This window comes from Tetranychus urticae, chromosome 2, assembly GCF_039701765.1.
Source record: "Tetranychus urticae isolate SD_2017Ah chromosome 2, NJAU_TeUrti_SD_1.0, whole genome shotgun sequence".
NCBI classification, from domain to species: domain Eukaryota; kingdom Metazoa; phylum Arthropoda; class Arachnida; order Trombidiformes; family Tetranychidae; genus Tetranychus; species Tetranychus urticae.
Window position 1 is genome coordinate 14488340 of NC_142959.1, and position 16736 is coordinate 14505075.

Below are 16736 nucleotides of genomic sequence, written 5' to 3' on the forward strand. Positions count from 1 at the left end.
ATCAATGCTATTTTTTTCATCTTTCTTCTTGAAATGTCTTAAGTTTGCAAAACATTTTCTCGACTCATTCATCGTTTGGTTGAATTTTGGATTCAATAGAAAAAATGTTCAATTTAGAAGCAGTTTCTGAATCACTTTGGATAAGTTGAAAACATTCAACTCTTAAAACCGTAGATTCAATTTTATGCTACGAAATTTTAAAATAAAATCCAACGAAAGCACTAATATTGATTTGTAAAATCTATGAAAAGTTGATCTAAAATTGGCTCTAATTAATCTAGTTAATACCTTCTAATTTTTAAGTGGTTTACATCGCAGATCATTTTTAAGCGAAGCACTGTACAAAGAAAAAGTTGAGTGCTTAACTCGAAAAGAAAAAAAAAGTAAAAAATTCTGAAGACCTTTTTTGAAATATAAGATTCATTGTAAATTAGTTTATTTTTTCAATATCAATTACTATTGCATAAATATTACATAGAACTTGAAGATTAACTTCAGGAACTTCCTCAAGTTATTCCGAATGTATTCAGTCCAAAAGATCATTTAGTCAAGTAGAACAGTTGACCGTGAACATATGATTTGGGAATGTCTTGAACAATATCAACGGGCTCTAACGAAGGGAACATCGGAACGGGTGCATGACCTAATTGTTGTGTTCCTCGTTGGAACTTGAAGAAACCTGGAAAAGTAAAAAAACACGTTTTAATAATATTTTATGCAATAAAGGAAAATAAAGAGAAAATGCAAACTAACCTTTTTCCCCCCATGCAGTTCCCCATGAATTAACTGCCAAAAAATAATCGACACCGTTTTCAGTTCCCCAACCGATTATTTTTATATTTTGAACTCCCAAATATCTGTCACTGAGACGCTTGTAAACACCTGAAAAGCAAATTATTTCATATTAAACTAAGCTTCAGATAAAAAATTTGACCTTTCTATTGATTAATATTCATTTTACCTGATTTGTAGCTGAGAAAATCTGAATAAACTGCCATGTAAGCCGATATCGGGCCATCCAGCGTTATGGAGCTCATTATTTTATCTTCATAATTGACGTAATTATTGGTAACAGCAAAATATCTGTTTAGTTTGATTTCGTTTGGTTGACATTCTTGTAGAAAGGGTAAGCAGCTTGATTCCTTAACTGATTCAACTGTGAAGATTCCATTCTTAGCCCAGTATTTTAAAGCTTGACCAATATTTGCACTGTTATTAAAGCTGTTGGACCCAACATTCGATTTGATCATATGCTCGACGGTAGCTTCAACATCAATCTGAACACCAGTTTTGATGCAAAGGCGATCAGCAATTGTACCAACAGCCGTGTAGATCCATGAAGGATAACCTTTTCTTTGGTCATAGATCTTACCAATTGAAGTGCAGTTAGGCCAAGCTTCACGGGCATCGAAGTTCACAGGAAATTTCATCGCTGGGTATACGTCAGTTTGAGCATCCTGAGTGTAATTTAAATCGTTTCGAGTGGCAACCAAATCATCCATTCGGACTGAACTTGATCCATTGAAATTTATACCTGCCTAATGTGATGATATAACGAAAATATTGAAATTGCTATTAAATAAAATGTAAGATTTACCTTCCATGTTGTGTTCAAAGCGTTGATCGCATCAATAATTTCATCTGTTAATGGCTCCAAATCACTATATGTATACTCTTGAGCACTAAGGGAATAAACAAAAAAAGTAACAATTAAAAAGAGTTTCATCTTGAACGTTCTCACAAAGTAGCAGTTCAGTGTCAGAATTTGAAACAATAAATGATGTTCGAGTTTGCTAAAGACTTTGTTTTTATACATGATTTTCAGTTTACAAGCAATTTTAACAATCGGTTAAAGGTGTTTTAATAATCTTAATATGTAAATGAACAATGGAAATATCTTTATTTGGAATGAATGGGGAAAATCACCTTCATTTTGTGTTGATGTTGTCGTTGATCAATTTATAATTCATCCAATAATGCTCCAAATTTGGTGTATATTGGAGTAATAATAAAACAATAATAGAGTTTGAAGATAACAGAAAAATAGGTTATCATTATTCGGTGGTAGTTATCATTATTGCATATATGATTATCGATGAAATCAAAAGAAAAAGAAACGAATTATTAAAAATTCTATTAATCGAAAGAACTGATTGAGAACTGAAAAGAATAACAATTAAGAAAAATTTCATTGTAACAACTCCAGTTAGCAGTGAATTGAATAAATGTAATATTAAACGTTTTCAAATGAAACAACAAGATTTGATGGAAAAGCTCGATCAACATTCTCGCCTTATAAAGGAGAAACTGATAGTTGTCAGCAAATAATCAATTTCAATCAACTGAACCAGAAAAACACCAGTTTAACCAATTCTCATCAAATATGCCAAATAAACAATAGATCGTCTTCATTAAATGTTTTACTTAATTGACATTTGAATAATCGGAAACAAGCATCTTATCATTACACAAATTCATCACATGAAACTATCATTTGATTTTACGCTGAATGTAAATCCTTTTTGATGATTGTTTTTCATGGTGATCACACGACTGCTGTGAAGTCGCGAAATTATTAGGTTGCGATGCAGAGAACAGAAGCTTTTGTAGCTTTTGCGTTTGAATGGTTTAAGGTATGAATCGATGATAGAATTTCACAGTCCAGCTTCGAAACAAAATACCCTGAACATGAACTTTTCTAGTATACATTCGCATAGAAAATATCGTATTTGAAAAAATATAATTGATGGAATGTATAAAAGTCCGAAGTTGTCCAACTTGCTAAAGTTGATTTGCTTAAACATTGCAAATTTGATAGCAGATCCATTAACAATAGCCATAGTATACACTGCTTTCACAGATCAACTGAATGACCATAAAAACGAGTCTCTAAGTGATCTTTGTACCTCAACCTAATAATTTCACAGTTTAATAGCAATCGTATGATGACCTAGCTGCATCAACATCATCATCAAAAATTTGATTGTCATAAAATCAAATGCACCTTCTTATTGACGCACAAAGTTACCTTGAACGAGCAGGTTAAATGTGATATTAACTGTCAATACGAAATGATAACAATGACTATTGACATGTCGAGATTGACTTGCAAAACAACATTGATTGAATAACCAGAAAATGACAGCACTCTGATCAAATTTTAATTTATTAATATTTTCATATTTTTGTATCTTTGAAGACTTAAAATTTAATTCAGCAAAACCTTTTTCTTAATCCATTCTTGCAACGAAAGTAGTATTTTTTAACGAATAACTTATATTAAGATATTAACTAATGATATGATTTAAAGAAATGCGGCAAACGCCAGTTTCATTTAACTTTTCTGTTCGATTATTTAAATATCAACTAATGAAGAAGATCTATTGTTCATTTGGCATATTTGATGAGAATTGGTTAAACTGGTGTTTTTCTGGTTCAATCTATTACCGATTGCTTCTTTTTGAGGGAAGAATCTTCAGCAAGTTTATTCTTCCTTACTTGCTGTCACATTTGAAAACCTTCAATATTATATTTGATTTTAAAGCTTTAAGGTTTATTCAATAAATGTTGACGATTATATTTCTATCGCTTTGGAATCATTAACAGATGAAATTATAGATGCAATCAACGCTTTGAACAAAACATGGGCGGTAAACTTATGAAATTAATGAATTATTAGATAGCTTGAATGTTGTGTCTAAAGCCTTCTATGTTGAAAAATCAAAAAGCCAACGAAATAATAATAAGTATTTGCTAGTTGAAATATAAATAAGATAAATATTCATCCTCAGTTGGGCTAACTAGGAATCAATGATAAAGTTTTTGATTCATTATATTTTGGTCTTTGAAAGCAAAAAGATGAAGTTGAAAGTGTAAATAATTTTTAATATTGGATAAAATGTAAATTAATTTATTTATCTCAATATCAATTCTTATTGCATAAATACATTAAACTTGAATAAGATCTTTAAGAACCGCTTAGAGTTATATATAAATGCTATAGATAGAAGCCCAAAAGATCATTTAGCCAAGTAAAACAGTTGACCGTGAACATATGATCTGGGAATGTCTGGAATAATATCCACGGGCTCCAACGAAGGGGAAATCGGAACGGGTGCATGACCTAATTGTTTTTTACCTCGTTGGTATTTGAAGAAACCTGGAATAGCAGAGAAAAACGTTTGACTAATATTTTATGCATTGAAGGAAAATAAAGAGACAGTAAACTAACCTTTTTCACCCCACTCAGTTCCCCATGAATTAGCTACCAAAAAATAATCAACACCGTTTTCAGTTCCCCAACCGATGATTTTTATATTTTGAACTCCCAAACGGTTCTTAGAGAGACTTCTGTAAACACCTGAGAAGTAAATAATTTCATTATTAAACGAATCTGCAGATAATAACTTGGGTTTTTTGATTAATTGCTATTCATTTTACCTGATTTGTAGCTGGGTAAATCTGAATCAACCTCCATGTAAGCCGATACCGGCCCATTAAGCATTACGGAGCTCATCATATTACTTTCAAATTCAAAGAGCTCATTGGTAACTTTAAAATATCTGTTTAGTTTGATTTCGTTTGGTTGACATTCTTGTAGAAAGGGTAAGCAGCTTGATTCTTTAACTGATTCAACTGTGAAGATTCCATTTTTAGCCCAGTATTTCAAAGCTTGACCAATATTTGCACTGTTATTGTAACTGTTTGAACCAACATTCGATTTGACCATATGCTCGACGGTAGCTTCAACATCAATCTGAATACCAGTTTTGATGCAAAGGCGATCAGCAACTGTACCAACAGCCGTGTAGATCCATGAAGGGTAACCTTTTCTTTGGTCATAAATCTTACCGATTGAAGTGCAGTTAGGCCAAGCTTCACGGGCATCGAAGTTCACAGGAAATTTCATCGCTGGGTATACTTTAACCGCAACATCTTTATTGTAATTGAAATCTTTTTGAGTGGAGACCAAATCATCCATTCGTACTGAACTTGAGCCATTGAAATTTTCACCTGCCTAATGTGATGATATGATATTGAAAATATTGAGATTTGTTATCAAATAAGATACAATATTTACCTTCCATGTTGCGTTCGCAGCGTTGATTATGTTTATAATTTCATCTGATAATGGTTTCACATCACTAGGTATAACGTTATACTCGACGGCATTAACGGAATAAACAAAAAGAGCAACAATTAAAAAGAGTTTCATCTTGAACGTTCTCCCAAAGTATCGATTCAGTGTCAGTGGAGATAACTTTGTGTTAGAAATTTTTATAAATCGCAAAAGAACAGCACTGTTTCAGCTTCAAGTTAATTCAAGCAAATTGAATAACAAACGTGCTCGAAACGAAATTACAAGAAATGATGAATAAACTCGATGAAGATTTTCGCCTTATAAAAGAGAAACTGATAGTTGCCAGCAAATAATCAATGCCAATCAATTGAACCAGAAAAACACCAGTTTAACCGATTTCCATCAAATATGGTGAATGAACAATAGACCATCTACATTAAATATTTTACTTAATTGACATTTGAATAGTCGAAAACAGGATCTTATTATTACAGATATTCATTTCATGAAACTATCATATGTGATCTGCATGTTCAAGGTAACTTCGTGTCAAATTCAAAAGGTGAATTTGATTTTATGATGAATATATGACAAGTAAATCTTTGTGAATGATGTTCAACAAGCTTGGTCATCACACGATTGCTATGAAGCTTAGAAATTGACTTTCATATATGTAGAGAGCAAACGGATTAGAAAAAACTTGATAATATTTACGGTCATTTACATATGCAGTGCTGAAATTTAAATTGCAATCTCATAGCTGTAACCATAGCGCATATAATGCAAGAAGATTGTTTAAACTCTTATAAAAGGCCAAAATAGCCTAAAAATTGGTTCATTTGCAAAATTTTTTCGCCTCAGAATAATCAGCATAAAATCAAATTCACCTTTTGATTTTGGCACGAAGTTACCTTGAACATGCAGATTACATATGATAGTTTCATGAAATGAATATCTGTAAATATAAGATCCTGTTTTCGACTATTCAAATGTCAATTAGGTAAAATATTTAATGAAGATGATCTATTGTTTATTTGGCATATTAGATGGAAATGGTTAAACTAGTGTTTTTGGGTTCAAGTACTTGACATTGATTATTTATTGACAATTATTAGATTCTCCTTTATAAGGCGAGAATCTTCATCGAGTTTTTTATCATTTCTTGTAATTTCATTTGACAACGTTTAATATAACATTTTAATTAAATCACTGAAAAATTAAACTGTTATAATGACACTCTTTTTTGTTGTTACTCTTTTTGTATATTCCGTTAATGCTGTTGATCTATCTTATAAAGGGGAACCATTTTCAAATTCAATCGTGTATACAATTAACACTTCGAACACAACATGGAAGGTAAATATTATATTTAATTGGTTTTATTTTACAATAAACTTCAATATTTAATCACATTAGGCTGGTAAAAATTTCAATGGATCAACTTCAGTCCAGATAGATACTCTGGTTTCCACTCAAGAGAAATATTGGTCTTAACCTAAAGGTTTTCCAATTAAAAAGTATGGATCGTTTAAACTTCCCGTAAACTTCGATGCTCGTGAAGCTTGGCCTAACTGCACTTCAATTGGTAAGATCTATGACCAAAGAAAAGGTTACCCTTCATGGATCTACACGACTGTTGGTACAATTGCTGATCGCCTTTGCATCAAACATGGTATTCAGATTGGTGTTGAAGCTACCGTCGAACATATGACTAAAGCGAATGTTGGTTCCAACAGCTTTAATAACAGTGCGAACATTGGTCAAGCACTGAAATACTGGGCTAAAAATGGAATCTTCACAGTTGAATCAGTCAAGGAATCAATCTGCTTACCCTATTCACAAAAATGTCAATCAAATGAAATCAAACTAAATAGACAAGCTGAGCCCCGATCATGACTGATCGTAAATTTCTTTTCACTGAATACAAAAAAATCCAATCCGCATTTAAAGACTCAAATTATTGATGAAAAACCATTGTCAATAAGAAAAAATAAAATAAAATCTGGTTCAACAGTTGAGGCAACATATTTTTTACCTAACTCTTTGTTCGAAAAATGGTTTTACATATCCTTCTAAAACAATAAACCAACAATCAACCTGAACAACCAAAACATTTTTCCCCCAAAGTCAATTGTAAAAGATACGGATTCTGCATTTTTTCCCCTACTCTGTTTGAACGCTAATTTCTCAGGTACCTGAATTCCGATGAAGTTCAGACTATTTTTCGTGGATGTAGTTTAAACATGACTTTCAGGCTGTACAAAAATTTTCTTTAGAATCCTTTTAGTTTGGCCACAATTTTTACGCAAAAATTTCATGTTTTGACTTTATATATGGTATAGATATTTTAAAGTTACCAACGAGCGCCTTGATTATGAAAGTGAAATAATGAAATCCGTAAAGTTGTATGTACCAGTTTCTGCTTACTTTCAAGTTAAGGCAGATTTTCTCAGCTACGTATCAGGTAAAATCGATATCAATTAGTTACTGTAAAAGACCAAAAAATTTCAGCTAAAGCTGCATTGAATACAAATACAAAATTTTCTTTTCAGGTGTTTACCAACGTCATTCTGAAAACTATGTGGGATATCAAAATATAAAAATAATCGGTTGGGGAACTGAAAATGGTGTCGATTATTTGTTGGTAACTAATTCATGGGGAACTGAATGGGGTGAAGAAGGTTAGTTCTGATTGTTTCACTATTTTTCTTCGTTACATATTAAATATAATTCAAATGTGTTTCTTTCTATCTGCAGGTTTCTTGAGACTGCTACGAAATGCAAATCAGCTTGGTTTTGTACCAGATCCAATTTCCACTTCGTTAGTGCCTGTAGACAACGAAAAAGATATTCCTAGATCATATGTTCATGGTCAGCTGTTTTACTTGGCTAAATGATCTTCTGGTCTCCCAACTACTGCATTTATGAATAACTTAAAGCGGTTCTTAAAGATCTTATTCAAGTTTAATGTATTTATGCAATAGTCATTTATTAATATATTGAATAAAAAATAAAATAATTTGCATTTCATCTAATATTGAATATTAAAAATCTTTTTCATTTTCATATCCAACTTTATCTTTTTGCCTTGATTTGATCGGTCAAAGACGATGATTTAATGTATTAGTGATTTAATCAACAGCCGTGTAGATTCATCAAGGGTAACCTTTTCTTGGGTCTTTCCTTTCCTTCCAAGACATCATTTTGCCAAATAAAACAGTTGATCGTAATCAAATGATTTGGGAACATCTCGTAGATCGTCTACTGGCTCTAACATAGTACAAATCGCATAAGGAGAAGCACCGAATTGTTGTGCGTCTCGTTCAATTTTGAAGAAGCCTGCAGTTATAATACAAAGAATCTCATCATGAACAATATTTTATGCAATTAAGAAAAGTAAAAAGACAACACAAACTAACCTTTGTCCCCCCATCCAGTGCCCCATGAACCAGCTGCCAACCAATAATTTCTAAAGTTTTCAGCTCCGTAACCGATAATTTTCACAGTTTGCACTCCCAATACTTTTTTAGAGGTACGCATATAAACACCTGGAAAGAGTATAATTTCAATATTAAACTGAGTTTTACATAATTTATTTGATTAATTAATGTCAATTTTACCTGATCGATAGCTGGGAAAATCTGAATAAACTTGCATGTAGGCAGAAATTGGTCCATTATCGATTAAATCGTCCATAGCGTCTGCTGAATACTTATAGTACTTATTGGTTACTTTGAAATATTTAATTAGTTTGATACCATTTTGACATTTTCGTGAATGAGGCAAACAGATTGAATCTTCCACTGATTCGGCTGTGAAAATTCCAGTTTTAGACCAATAACTGAGAGCTTGACTAATACTCGCACTGTTATATTCAATGCTAATATCACTAGATCTAATCATTTTCTCTACGGTAGATTCAACATCAATCTGAACACCAGTTTTGATGCAAAGGCGATCAGCAATTGTACCAACAGCCGTGTAGATCCATGAAGGGTAACCTTTAGTTTGGTCATAGATTTTACCAATTGAAGTGCAGTTAGGCCAAGCTTTACGAGCATCGAAGCTTTGAATTTGATGATACTCGTGATGTACAAAATTTGGAAAAACTTTTCGGAGATCGGGTATTTTCTCTTGAGTGGCAATCAGCTTAACCATTTGGATTGAACTTGATCTATTGAAGTTTTTACCTGCCTAATGTGATAAAATATTGAGGTTTACCATCAAATAAATAAATATAATATTTACCTTCCATTTTAGTTTCAAAGCGTTGACTGTATCAGCAATTTCATCTGTTAGTGGCTCCAAATCATCAGATATATATCTAGTTGTGGTCAAAGCGTCGATTTCATTCCCGGCTGTATCTGTAAATAGTGTCTTTTTATAAAGTATATGTAGATCAACAGCATTAACGAAATAAACAAAAAGAGTAACAATTAAAAAGAATTTCATTGTAACTGTTTCAAGTGAATTGGATCGAATGTAACATTAAACGTTTTCACATGAGATTACAAGTGAGACTAAATAAACTTGCTTAGGATTCCTCCCTTATAAAGAAGACATTGATAGCTGTCAATAAATAATGTATCAATCAATTGAACCCAAGAACACTTAAACAATTTTCATCAAATATGCTGAATGAACAATAAACCATCTTCATTAAATATCTGATTTAATTAACATTCTTATAGTCGAAAACAAGGATCTTATTGTTTCACAGAGTTATTAAATGCAACTAACATGTTATGACTTGTAACTGACTCTTTCAAGGGTACTTTGTCCGACAATAAGGGAATGCTTTATTTACAATGTCACACTATTTTAATGCATACGAAACGAAGGAAAAGTTTAGCACCTAAACATTAATTCATTTTTGCTTTTCGCGTGAAAATTTGATCGTGCCTAGGCAATGTTGATTGATGGTAATAAATTTGACGAGCTTCATCCAACTCGGTCATATGTTTGCTAATTATTCATGTATGAGATAAATTGTACCAATTGTACAGAATTTCAAGCTTTTTTCAGATGTAACTAGATAACAAATAATGTTAAATATATAAGATACTTTGCTAACCATGTTTGGTCTATTGTTCATTTGGCATATTTGATGAGAATTGGTTAAACTGGTGTTTTTGGGTTCAATTGATTGACATTGATTGTTTGCTGACAATTATTAGATTATCCTTTATAAGGCGAGAATCTTGATCGAGTTTTTTATCATTGCTTGTTATTTCATTTGAAAACGTTTAATATTACATTTGAATTAATTACTGAAAATTGAAACAGTTACAATGAAACTCTTTTTAATTGTTACTCTTTTTGCTTATTCCGTTAATGCTGACGAGTTTCTATCTATTTCTATGAAGTAGAACCATTTACAGATGAAATCGTTAATGGAATCATCGCTTTGAATACAACATGGAAGGTAAGCATTATATTTGCTTTATTTTATTTGATAATAAACTTCAATATTTATTATCATTAGGCTGGTAAAAATTTCAATGGATCAACTTCAGTCCAGATAGATACTCTGGTTCCCACTCAAGAGAAATATTGGTCTTATCCTAAAGGTTTTCCAATTAGAAAGTATGGATCGTTTAAACTTCCCGTAAACTTCGATGCTCGTGAAGCTTGGCCCAACTGTACTTCAATTGGTAAGATCTATGACCAAAGAAAAGGCCTTCAATTATCCTTCATCGATCTACACGGCTGTTGGTACAGTTGCTGATCGCCTTTGCATCAAAACTGGTGTTCAGATTGATGTTGAAGCCACCCTCGAGCATATGACTAAAGCGAATGTTGGTTCCAACAGCTTTAATAACAGCGCAAATATTGGGCTAAAAATGGAACCTTCACAGTTGAATCAGTTAAAGAATCAAGTTGCTTACCATTTTCAGAGAAATGTCAATCGAATGAAATCAAACTAAACAAATATTTCAAAGTTACCAATGAGGGCACAAAATATGAAAGTGACATAATGAAGTCCATAAAGTTGTATGGGCCATTTCTGCTTACATGGAAGTTTACGCAGATTTTCTCAGCTACGTATCAGGTAAAATCGATATTAATTAATTTAAAGGCCAAAAGATTTTAGCTGGAGCTTTATTGAATAAATAAATAAGGTATGACCGGTAAAAACCCAGAATAGTTTTTTAGAATTGAATTGCGTCAGTTAGACTAGACTCCCAGGCACCATTTAACCGTTGAAATAAAGTTACACTTCTCAAGCACATTTTGTGCAAAAATGAATTAATTTTGATCAGAAATTGTCAAGTTATGACCTTAAATGGACGAAGGCGACAAAATCTGATTTTGCCTTAATCCAAAAACCATAAATTTTTCAACTTCATACTAAGGCTTCGAATAATCGAAAAATACTGGAATTTGGCCTCAAAGTTATTGAAAAAGATGTAATTCTCTTAATATAACCCAGAATAGATCAATTGAAAGGTCTTACAATATGAAGTGTTAGTATGAAGTTGAAAAATTTATGGTTTTTGGATTAAGGCAAAATCAGATTTTGACGCCTTCGTCCATTTAAGGTCATAACTTGACAATTTCTGATCAAAATTAATTCATTTTTGCACAAAATGTGCTTGAGAAGTGTAACTTTATTTCAACGGTTAAATGGTGCCTGTAAGTCTAGTCTAACTGACGCAATTCAATTCACAAAAATTAGTGACAAACTTTATCGGTCATACCTTATTTCGATTGGAAGCTAAGTCAAGTTCCAGGTTCAAACTTGAAACCAGCTTTGATTCATCATCATTTAAAATGTTGATTTTGTGGGTAAATTTTTGTTGCCATTCAAATGTTGATTGAGTCCAGAAGATATATTATATTCATATGGTAATTATCATTGCCAGTCAATTAAATGCAATGATTATAATAATATCTTAATTATGAAGCAGAAAGAGTTGATTCATTACCATAATGATGTTTGGTTAAAAAGATATCCATTTATAAATGATTCACAATAATGAAACAAAAGAGGATCCAAAAAGCTTTGACAAAATATTGTTTCTTTTGCGGTTCAAATTTAATTTAATATCAACAATCAATGAAACAATTTGCTCAGTCAATTCATTCAACTTGAAACAAAACCTGAAAAGTGAAACCTTCCCTTAACCAGCATTTACTCTATTCATTGCCAATTTTCCCTGAAATTTTTTATAAAATGATGAAAATGATAATGAAAAGGATGAGCACAGGGAAGATAAAACTCCAAAATCTCGATATTTATTTTCAATATTCATTGAAACAAAACAAAAATATAAATGTTGTTGAACCAAATAAACGTTTCCAATAAAACTGTTACTGTAAAACAATTTACTGACTATTAAATACAATCAAATTGCCAGCAATAAATGTCAATCAACAAGTGAAAAGTGTGAAACATTTAATGCAAAAATGTCTCTCGATTTACGATATAAAGTCTCAAATGATTCATTAATGTTTTCAAGAAAATATCAGACTTGGTTTCGAAAATGATTTACCAGAAAACCTAAAAATCATTGTTTTTGCTACCAAAATTAGTTTATCGTTATTTTTCTTCCTTTAAAATATAAACCCGAAAAAAATGAAAATTGTAACGTAAATAAATGCCCTAATATAGTTCTGATGTATTTTCCACTATAAGGTGATGATAACTGTATTTTTCCACTATAAGGTGATGATAACTGTATTTTCCACCATTGGGTGATGATAATTGTATTTTCACACCATTAAGGTGATGATTGTTTTTAATTGCTAACCTTTATTTGGATCGAACACATATATAGTAATGTTCACTAATGACATCCTTTTCCCTAGTATATTAACGCTCCCAAACTGATGGAGAAGTCAGTTCTGTTAAGATACGCTTTTAATTAACTTAAAAAATCCACTCAACGATATTGTATCTCTTCTTTCGTTTGTATCCAGCCTTCCCTCGTTCCCTTATGATTTCTAAAGTAATCCATTAAACTAGTTCAATATAAGTTTATTCACATTTTTATTTACTGTAACCCTCCTTTTTCGTTACAATTGGTGGCAGCGGTGGGATCCGCTTTAATCAGTGCCGAAAGTTTACCGTGTAAATGATTGTGAAAATCTGACGCTACCATGGTTATAACGAGCCCGGTATACTTTCCGTGTTATGTTCCTCAGCTTAAAAAATGTTACATAGTTACGAAACTCGTGCTTTTTCATCGGCTGGAAGTTCAAGATCTTCAGCTTTGAGGTCTTTGGTTTCTCAAACGGAGTACTCTAAGAGGTGGAGGTTGATGAAACAGCTGTTGGCGTTTATAATTATCTTGCGTTCCCCGGTAAGCTATGCATCAAAATTTGGCTTCAGTTTTACAGACGAGATAGAGCTTCAACAAGTGGATTATCATAAACCAATACAATTTCGTGACCATAACTATCTATCCATGAGTAATTGCAACTTTGGGTTAGAAAGTAATTACAGAAATACGTCCATCAACTTTATGACAACAAAAAGTTACAGCGGTAAAAGAAAGAAAAAGAAAATAAATATTGAGGGTGCGGTTCACAGATAAATCTTCGCGAATTTTGTATTCTGCCGACCAACCTCGCATATCTAGCCCTGGCTCTTGATAATTGTATTAGGTAAAAAAAAAACTTCCAGATCACGTGACGAAGACAATTCTATCACTAATTTAACAACTCCACACAGATACCCCGTATGACTAATGTTGTCCAAAACACTGTTAAATTAAGCCCAACAATCCGAGATTTTAGTTCCAGACATCAAATTTCTTCTGCTACATATATGATGACACACCCAGGTATCGATAGATCCTCAAATAGAATCTCTCAATGGAAAAGCATACGCCTCTGATTTCTAGCTATTGACTCTTACTGTCACTAATCGTTTTGAATCCCCGAGATTTCTTAAGAAATTCAAACTTTATCCTTCAATTCTTTTGCTGACACACGAGTCCGAGCAGTCTAGGGCAGTATGTGACGATACATTCAAGCCTTCTCTACAGTCTGACACTCATTCCTATTTTCAACCTGTTGCGGCTTTCTGCGGCTAAGCAAAAAAAACTCAAATCAAAATTCGAAATTTCGCCGCAATTCCACACCCTTTTCGCAGCCTACAAAAAGAAACTAAGAAAAACTTTTAACCGATTTGGACTTACTCTCTTTCATCAGTTGATGCATTGGACTCAAACTCACTCTTCTATCCGAACCTTTTCCTTGATCCTGTTTTACTGTGGCTGCAATACTTGACACTTTTATACTTTCCTGTTCCTAACTCTCATCTATGGCTATTCATGTTTTTTCATTTCTGACAAATGTCACTAACCGTTTTCAAACCAAATTCTGTATGAATCACTAGTGCAAGCACTCTAGGACAGTAACTGAGCAGTCTTCACAGTTGTTGAAACAGAGGACTGTTTCACTTTGGCGCGTGGCAGTTGTAATATTTCATCCATTCGAAGAAACATCAAGCGTTTTCCTCATTTGATGACATGGTCAAATTGTTTATAAATTCTGTTCATCTCCTGTTTGTGGTTTTAGGCTATTCACTCATTTTTTAGGTTCATTTTGATTGTCTATGATTAGTTGCATCTATTATATCTATCGTTCTTGATATAATGTAACCTTTTTGTTTTAAATGTCCTTATAGTAGACAATGTATTCCTGTTGCATTGCACGAAACAGATGATTGTTTCGCTAAGTTTGAATCTGTACTTCTCTGTGAAACAGGGACTGTTTCAATTTGGCGCGGGGCAATTGTAACGTAAATAAATGCCCTAATATAGTTCTGATGTATTTTCCACTATAAGGTGATGATAACTGTATTTTTCCACTATAAGGTGATGATAACTGTATTTTCCACCATTGGGTGATGATAATTGTATTTTCACACCATTAAGGTGATGATTGTTTTTAATTGCTAACCTTTATTTGGATCGAACACATATATAGTAATGTTCACTAATGACATCCTTTTCCCTAGTATATTAACGCTCCCAAACTGATGGAGAAGTCAGTTCTGTTAAGATACGCTTTTAATTAACTTAAAAAATCCACTCAACGATATTGTATCTCTTCTTTCGTTTGTATCCAGCCTTCCCTCGTTCCCTTATGATTTCTAAAGTAATCCATTAAACTAGTTCAATATAAGTTTATTCACATTTTTATTTACTGTAACCCTCCTTTTTCGTTACAAAATGATAGTACAAGTAAGGGCACTTCCCTTGTAAGAGGGTGAAGATGAAAATAATAAACACTGAATGGAACTATCCAAGTATAATTCATCGACTCATTTCTATACATTGTAAGATGTACCATCATATTGATCCTCGCCATTGTCATCATTGTCATTATCGCCAATTTGATAGTCCAACTGAAAATTACAATTTTTGCCTCTTGAGATCAATTGAAGCTCATGTTTAGTGAAATGATATCCATTGAAAGACAATGGATAACATTTCATACCTTATCTTTTATCCGCATCATTTCATCTCCACAAGTCATTCTTCATCATTGCTCTTCTCATCATCATCATCTTCTTGGTCAATCTCAAAAGTCACGTATAAAGTATTCAATAATAATGCAACAAGCAACGGTTCGAAAAATGTGAATCAATTTTGAATGGAGACAAATTTTTGTTTTCAATTTGTTTGCTATTTTATATATTTTTTCAATTTAAGTCACCAACTTTTTGGCCCTTTGACCTGACTGTGTGTCAAGTTAATGGTGATGAGAGGATGATGAAGATGATGATAATGTGTGTGATATTGAAAGCGGATCAGCATCTATTGAACCGTTAATCTTGTCAGTCTCTTGTAAATGTAAACTTATTTTTGGTCTTTCATTTGCAATATTTTTCTTTTCTCAAGGAATGTCAATGGAAACGGTATTTCAACAGGCAATCCTTGAATTATAATAATGATAGTGATTTGTAATGGTTTTTTGTGTTGCCCTGAAATGCCAGTTCAGCTAAATGTTAGCATTTGTAAAAATTAATTTTAATGTCATATTTCATGTTAATCTTGTCCTCGTTGATTATATGGAAGATTAAGATGAACATTTAAATAGTGATCATCTTTGTTCTTCCAGGCCTTGTGTCCTTTCACTTTTCACCATCAACTTGTGAATAGTTTAAATGACAAACTGATTCGCTTTCTACTGCAACAGTTTTAATCATGTACATGATTGATTTAACTCACACTTTAATGGTACACTATCATTATTATTTTATAATATTGATTTATTACAATTTTCACTGATTCAGTGAAAGCCTTCAACATTATAAAGACAGAATTAGATCTACTAAAATTACTGAAATTACTGATTAAGCTGGTCGGTTAAAGTAATTTCATGTCTGACCGAAATCTCTCGACTATTATGACTGAAGAAAACTGTAGCATTGCGCTTTGATGCAACGAAATTGAGTTTTTATGAACAAGAGTATTCTCGATATATTAAGCGATGAGATTACTTGAGGATAGATATCGTTGAGTTTAGGTTAATAAGGTAAGGTAAGTCTAATCAGTTGAATGAAGAAGAGTCTGTGAAGTGGAAGGCAAAAATAAATTAAAAATACTTATAGTATAATAAAAGGGAAAGCTGAAAGCTTTGAAGCTGGAAGGGTTTGAAATTGATTGGTGAATAACGTTTGAAATGAAAAATGCTTTTC

General features: G+C 32.4%; 4 protein-coding genes, 1 long non-coding RNA gene and 1 pseudogene across 6 annotated transcripts; 3 read left to right on the plus strand and 3 right to left on the minus strand.

The window, feature by feature from the left end:
• Window positions 1-419: 419 nt before the first annotated feature.
• LOC107360115 (cathepsin B-like) lies at window positions 420-1888 on the minus strand. Its single transcript, XM_015926745.3, has 4 exons — window positions 1598-1888; window positions 962-1538; window positions 754-882; window positions 420-679 (listed from the first exon to the last, which is right to left on the minus strand). Exons 1-4 carry the CDS (start codon window positions 1814-1816, stop codon window positions 540-542), a joined length of 1065 nt encoding a protein of 354 aa, XP_015782231.2. The 5' UTR covers window positions 1817-1888; the 3' UTR covers window positions 420-539.
• A 2006-nt stretch (window positions 1889-3894) lies between these two features.
• Window positions 3895-5336, minus strand: LOC107361025 (cathepsin B-like). The gene is made up of 4 exons (XM_015927742.3): window positions 5081-5336; window positions 4441-5017; window positions 4232-4360; window positions 3895-4159 (listed from the first exon to the last, which is right to left on the minus strand). Exons 1-4 carry the CDS (start codon window positions 5213-5215, stop codon window positions 4020-4022), a joined length of 981 nt encoding a protein of 326 aa, XP_015783228.2. The 5' UTR covers window positions 5216-5336; the 3' UTR covers window positions 3895-4019.
• A 1315-nt stretch (window positions 5337-6651) lies between these two features.
• LOC149093952 (cathepsin B-like cysteine proteinase 3) lies at window positions 6652-8112 on the plus strand. Its single transcript, XM_089267686.1, has 4 exons — window positions 6652-6963; window positions 7423-7544; window positions 7633-7761; window positions 7838-8112. Exons 1-4 carry the CDS (start codon window positions 6788-6790, stop codon window positions 7975-7977), a joined length of 567 nt encoding a protein of 188 aa, XP_089123812.1. The 5' UTR covers window positions 6652-6787; the 3' UTR covers window positions 7978-8112.
• Window positions 8023-9593, minus strand: LOC149093953 (cathepsin B-like). The gene is made up of 4 exons (XM_089267685.1): window positions 9329-9593; window positions 8701-9274; window positions 8500-8628; window positions 8023-8419 (listed from the first exon to the last, which is right to left on the minus strand). Exons 1-4 carry the CDS (start codon window positions 9530-9532, stop codon window positions 8280-8282), a joined length of 1047 nt encoding a protein of 348 aa, XP_089123811.1. The 5' UTR covers window positions 9533-9593; the 3' UTR covers window positions 8023-8279.
• A 778-nt stretch (window positions 9594-10371) lies between these two features.
• On the plus strand, window positions 10372-11152 carry LOC149093954 (cathepsin B-like; annotated as a pseudogene). The gene is made up of 2 exons (XR_016198636.1): window positions 10372-10505; window positions 10566-11152. The product of XR_016198636.1 is annotated as a cathepsin B-like (transcript).
• Window positions 11153-12671: 1519 nt separating this feature from the next.
• LOC149093955 (uncharacterized) lies at window positions 12672-15216 on the plus strand. The gene is made up of 2 exons (XR_016198506.1): window positions 12672-12749; window positions 14878-15216. It is a non-coding gene; the product is annotated as an uncharacterized LOC149093955 (long non-coding RNA).
• The last annotated feature ends 1520 nt before the right edge of the window (window positions 15217-16736 follow it).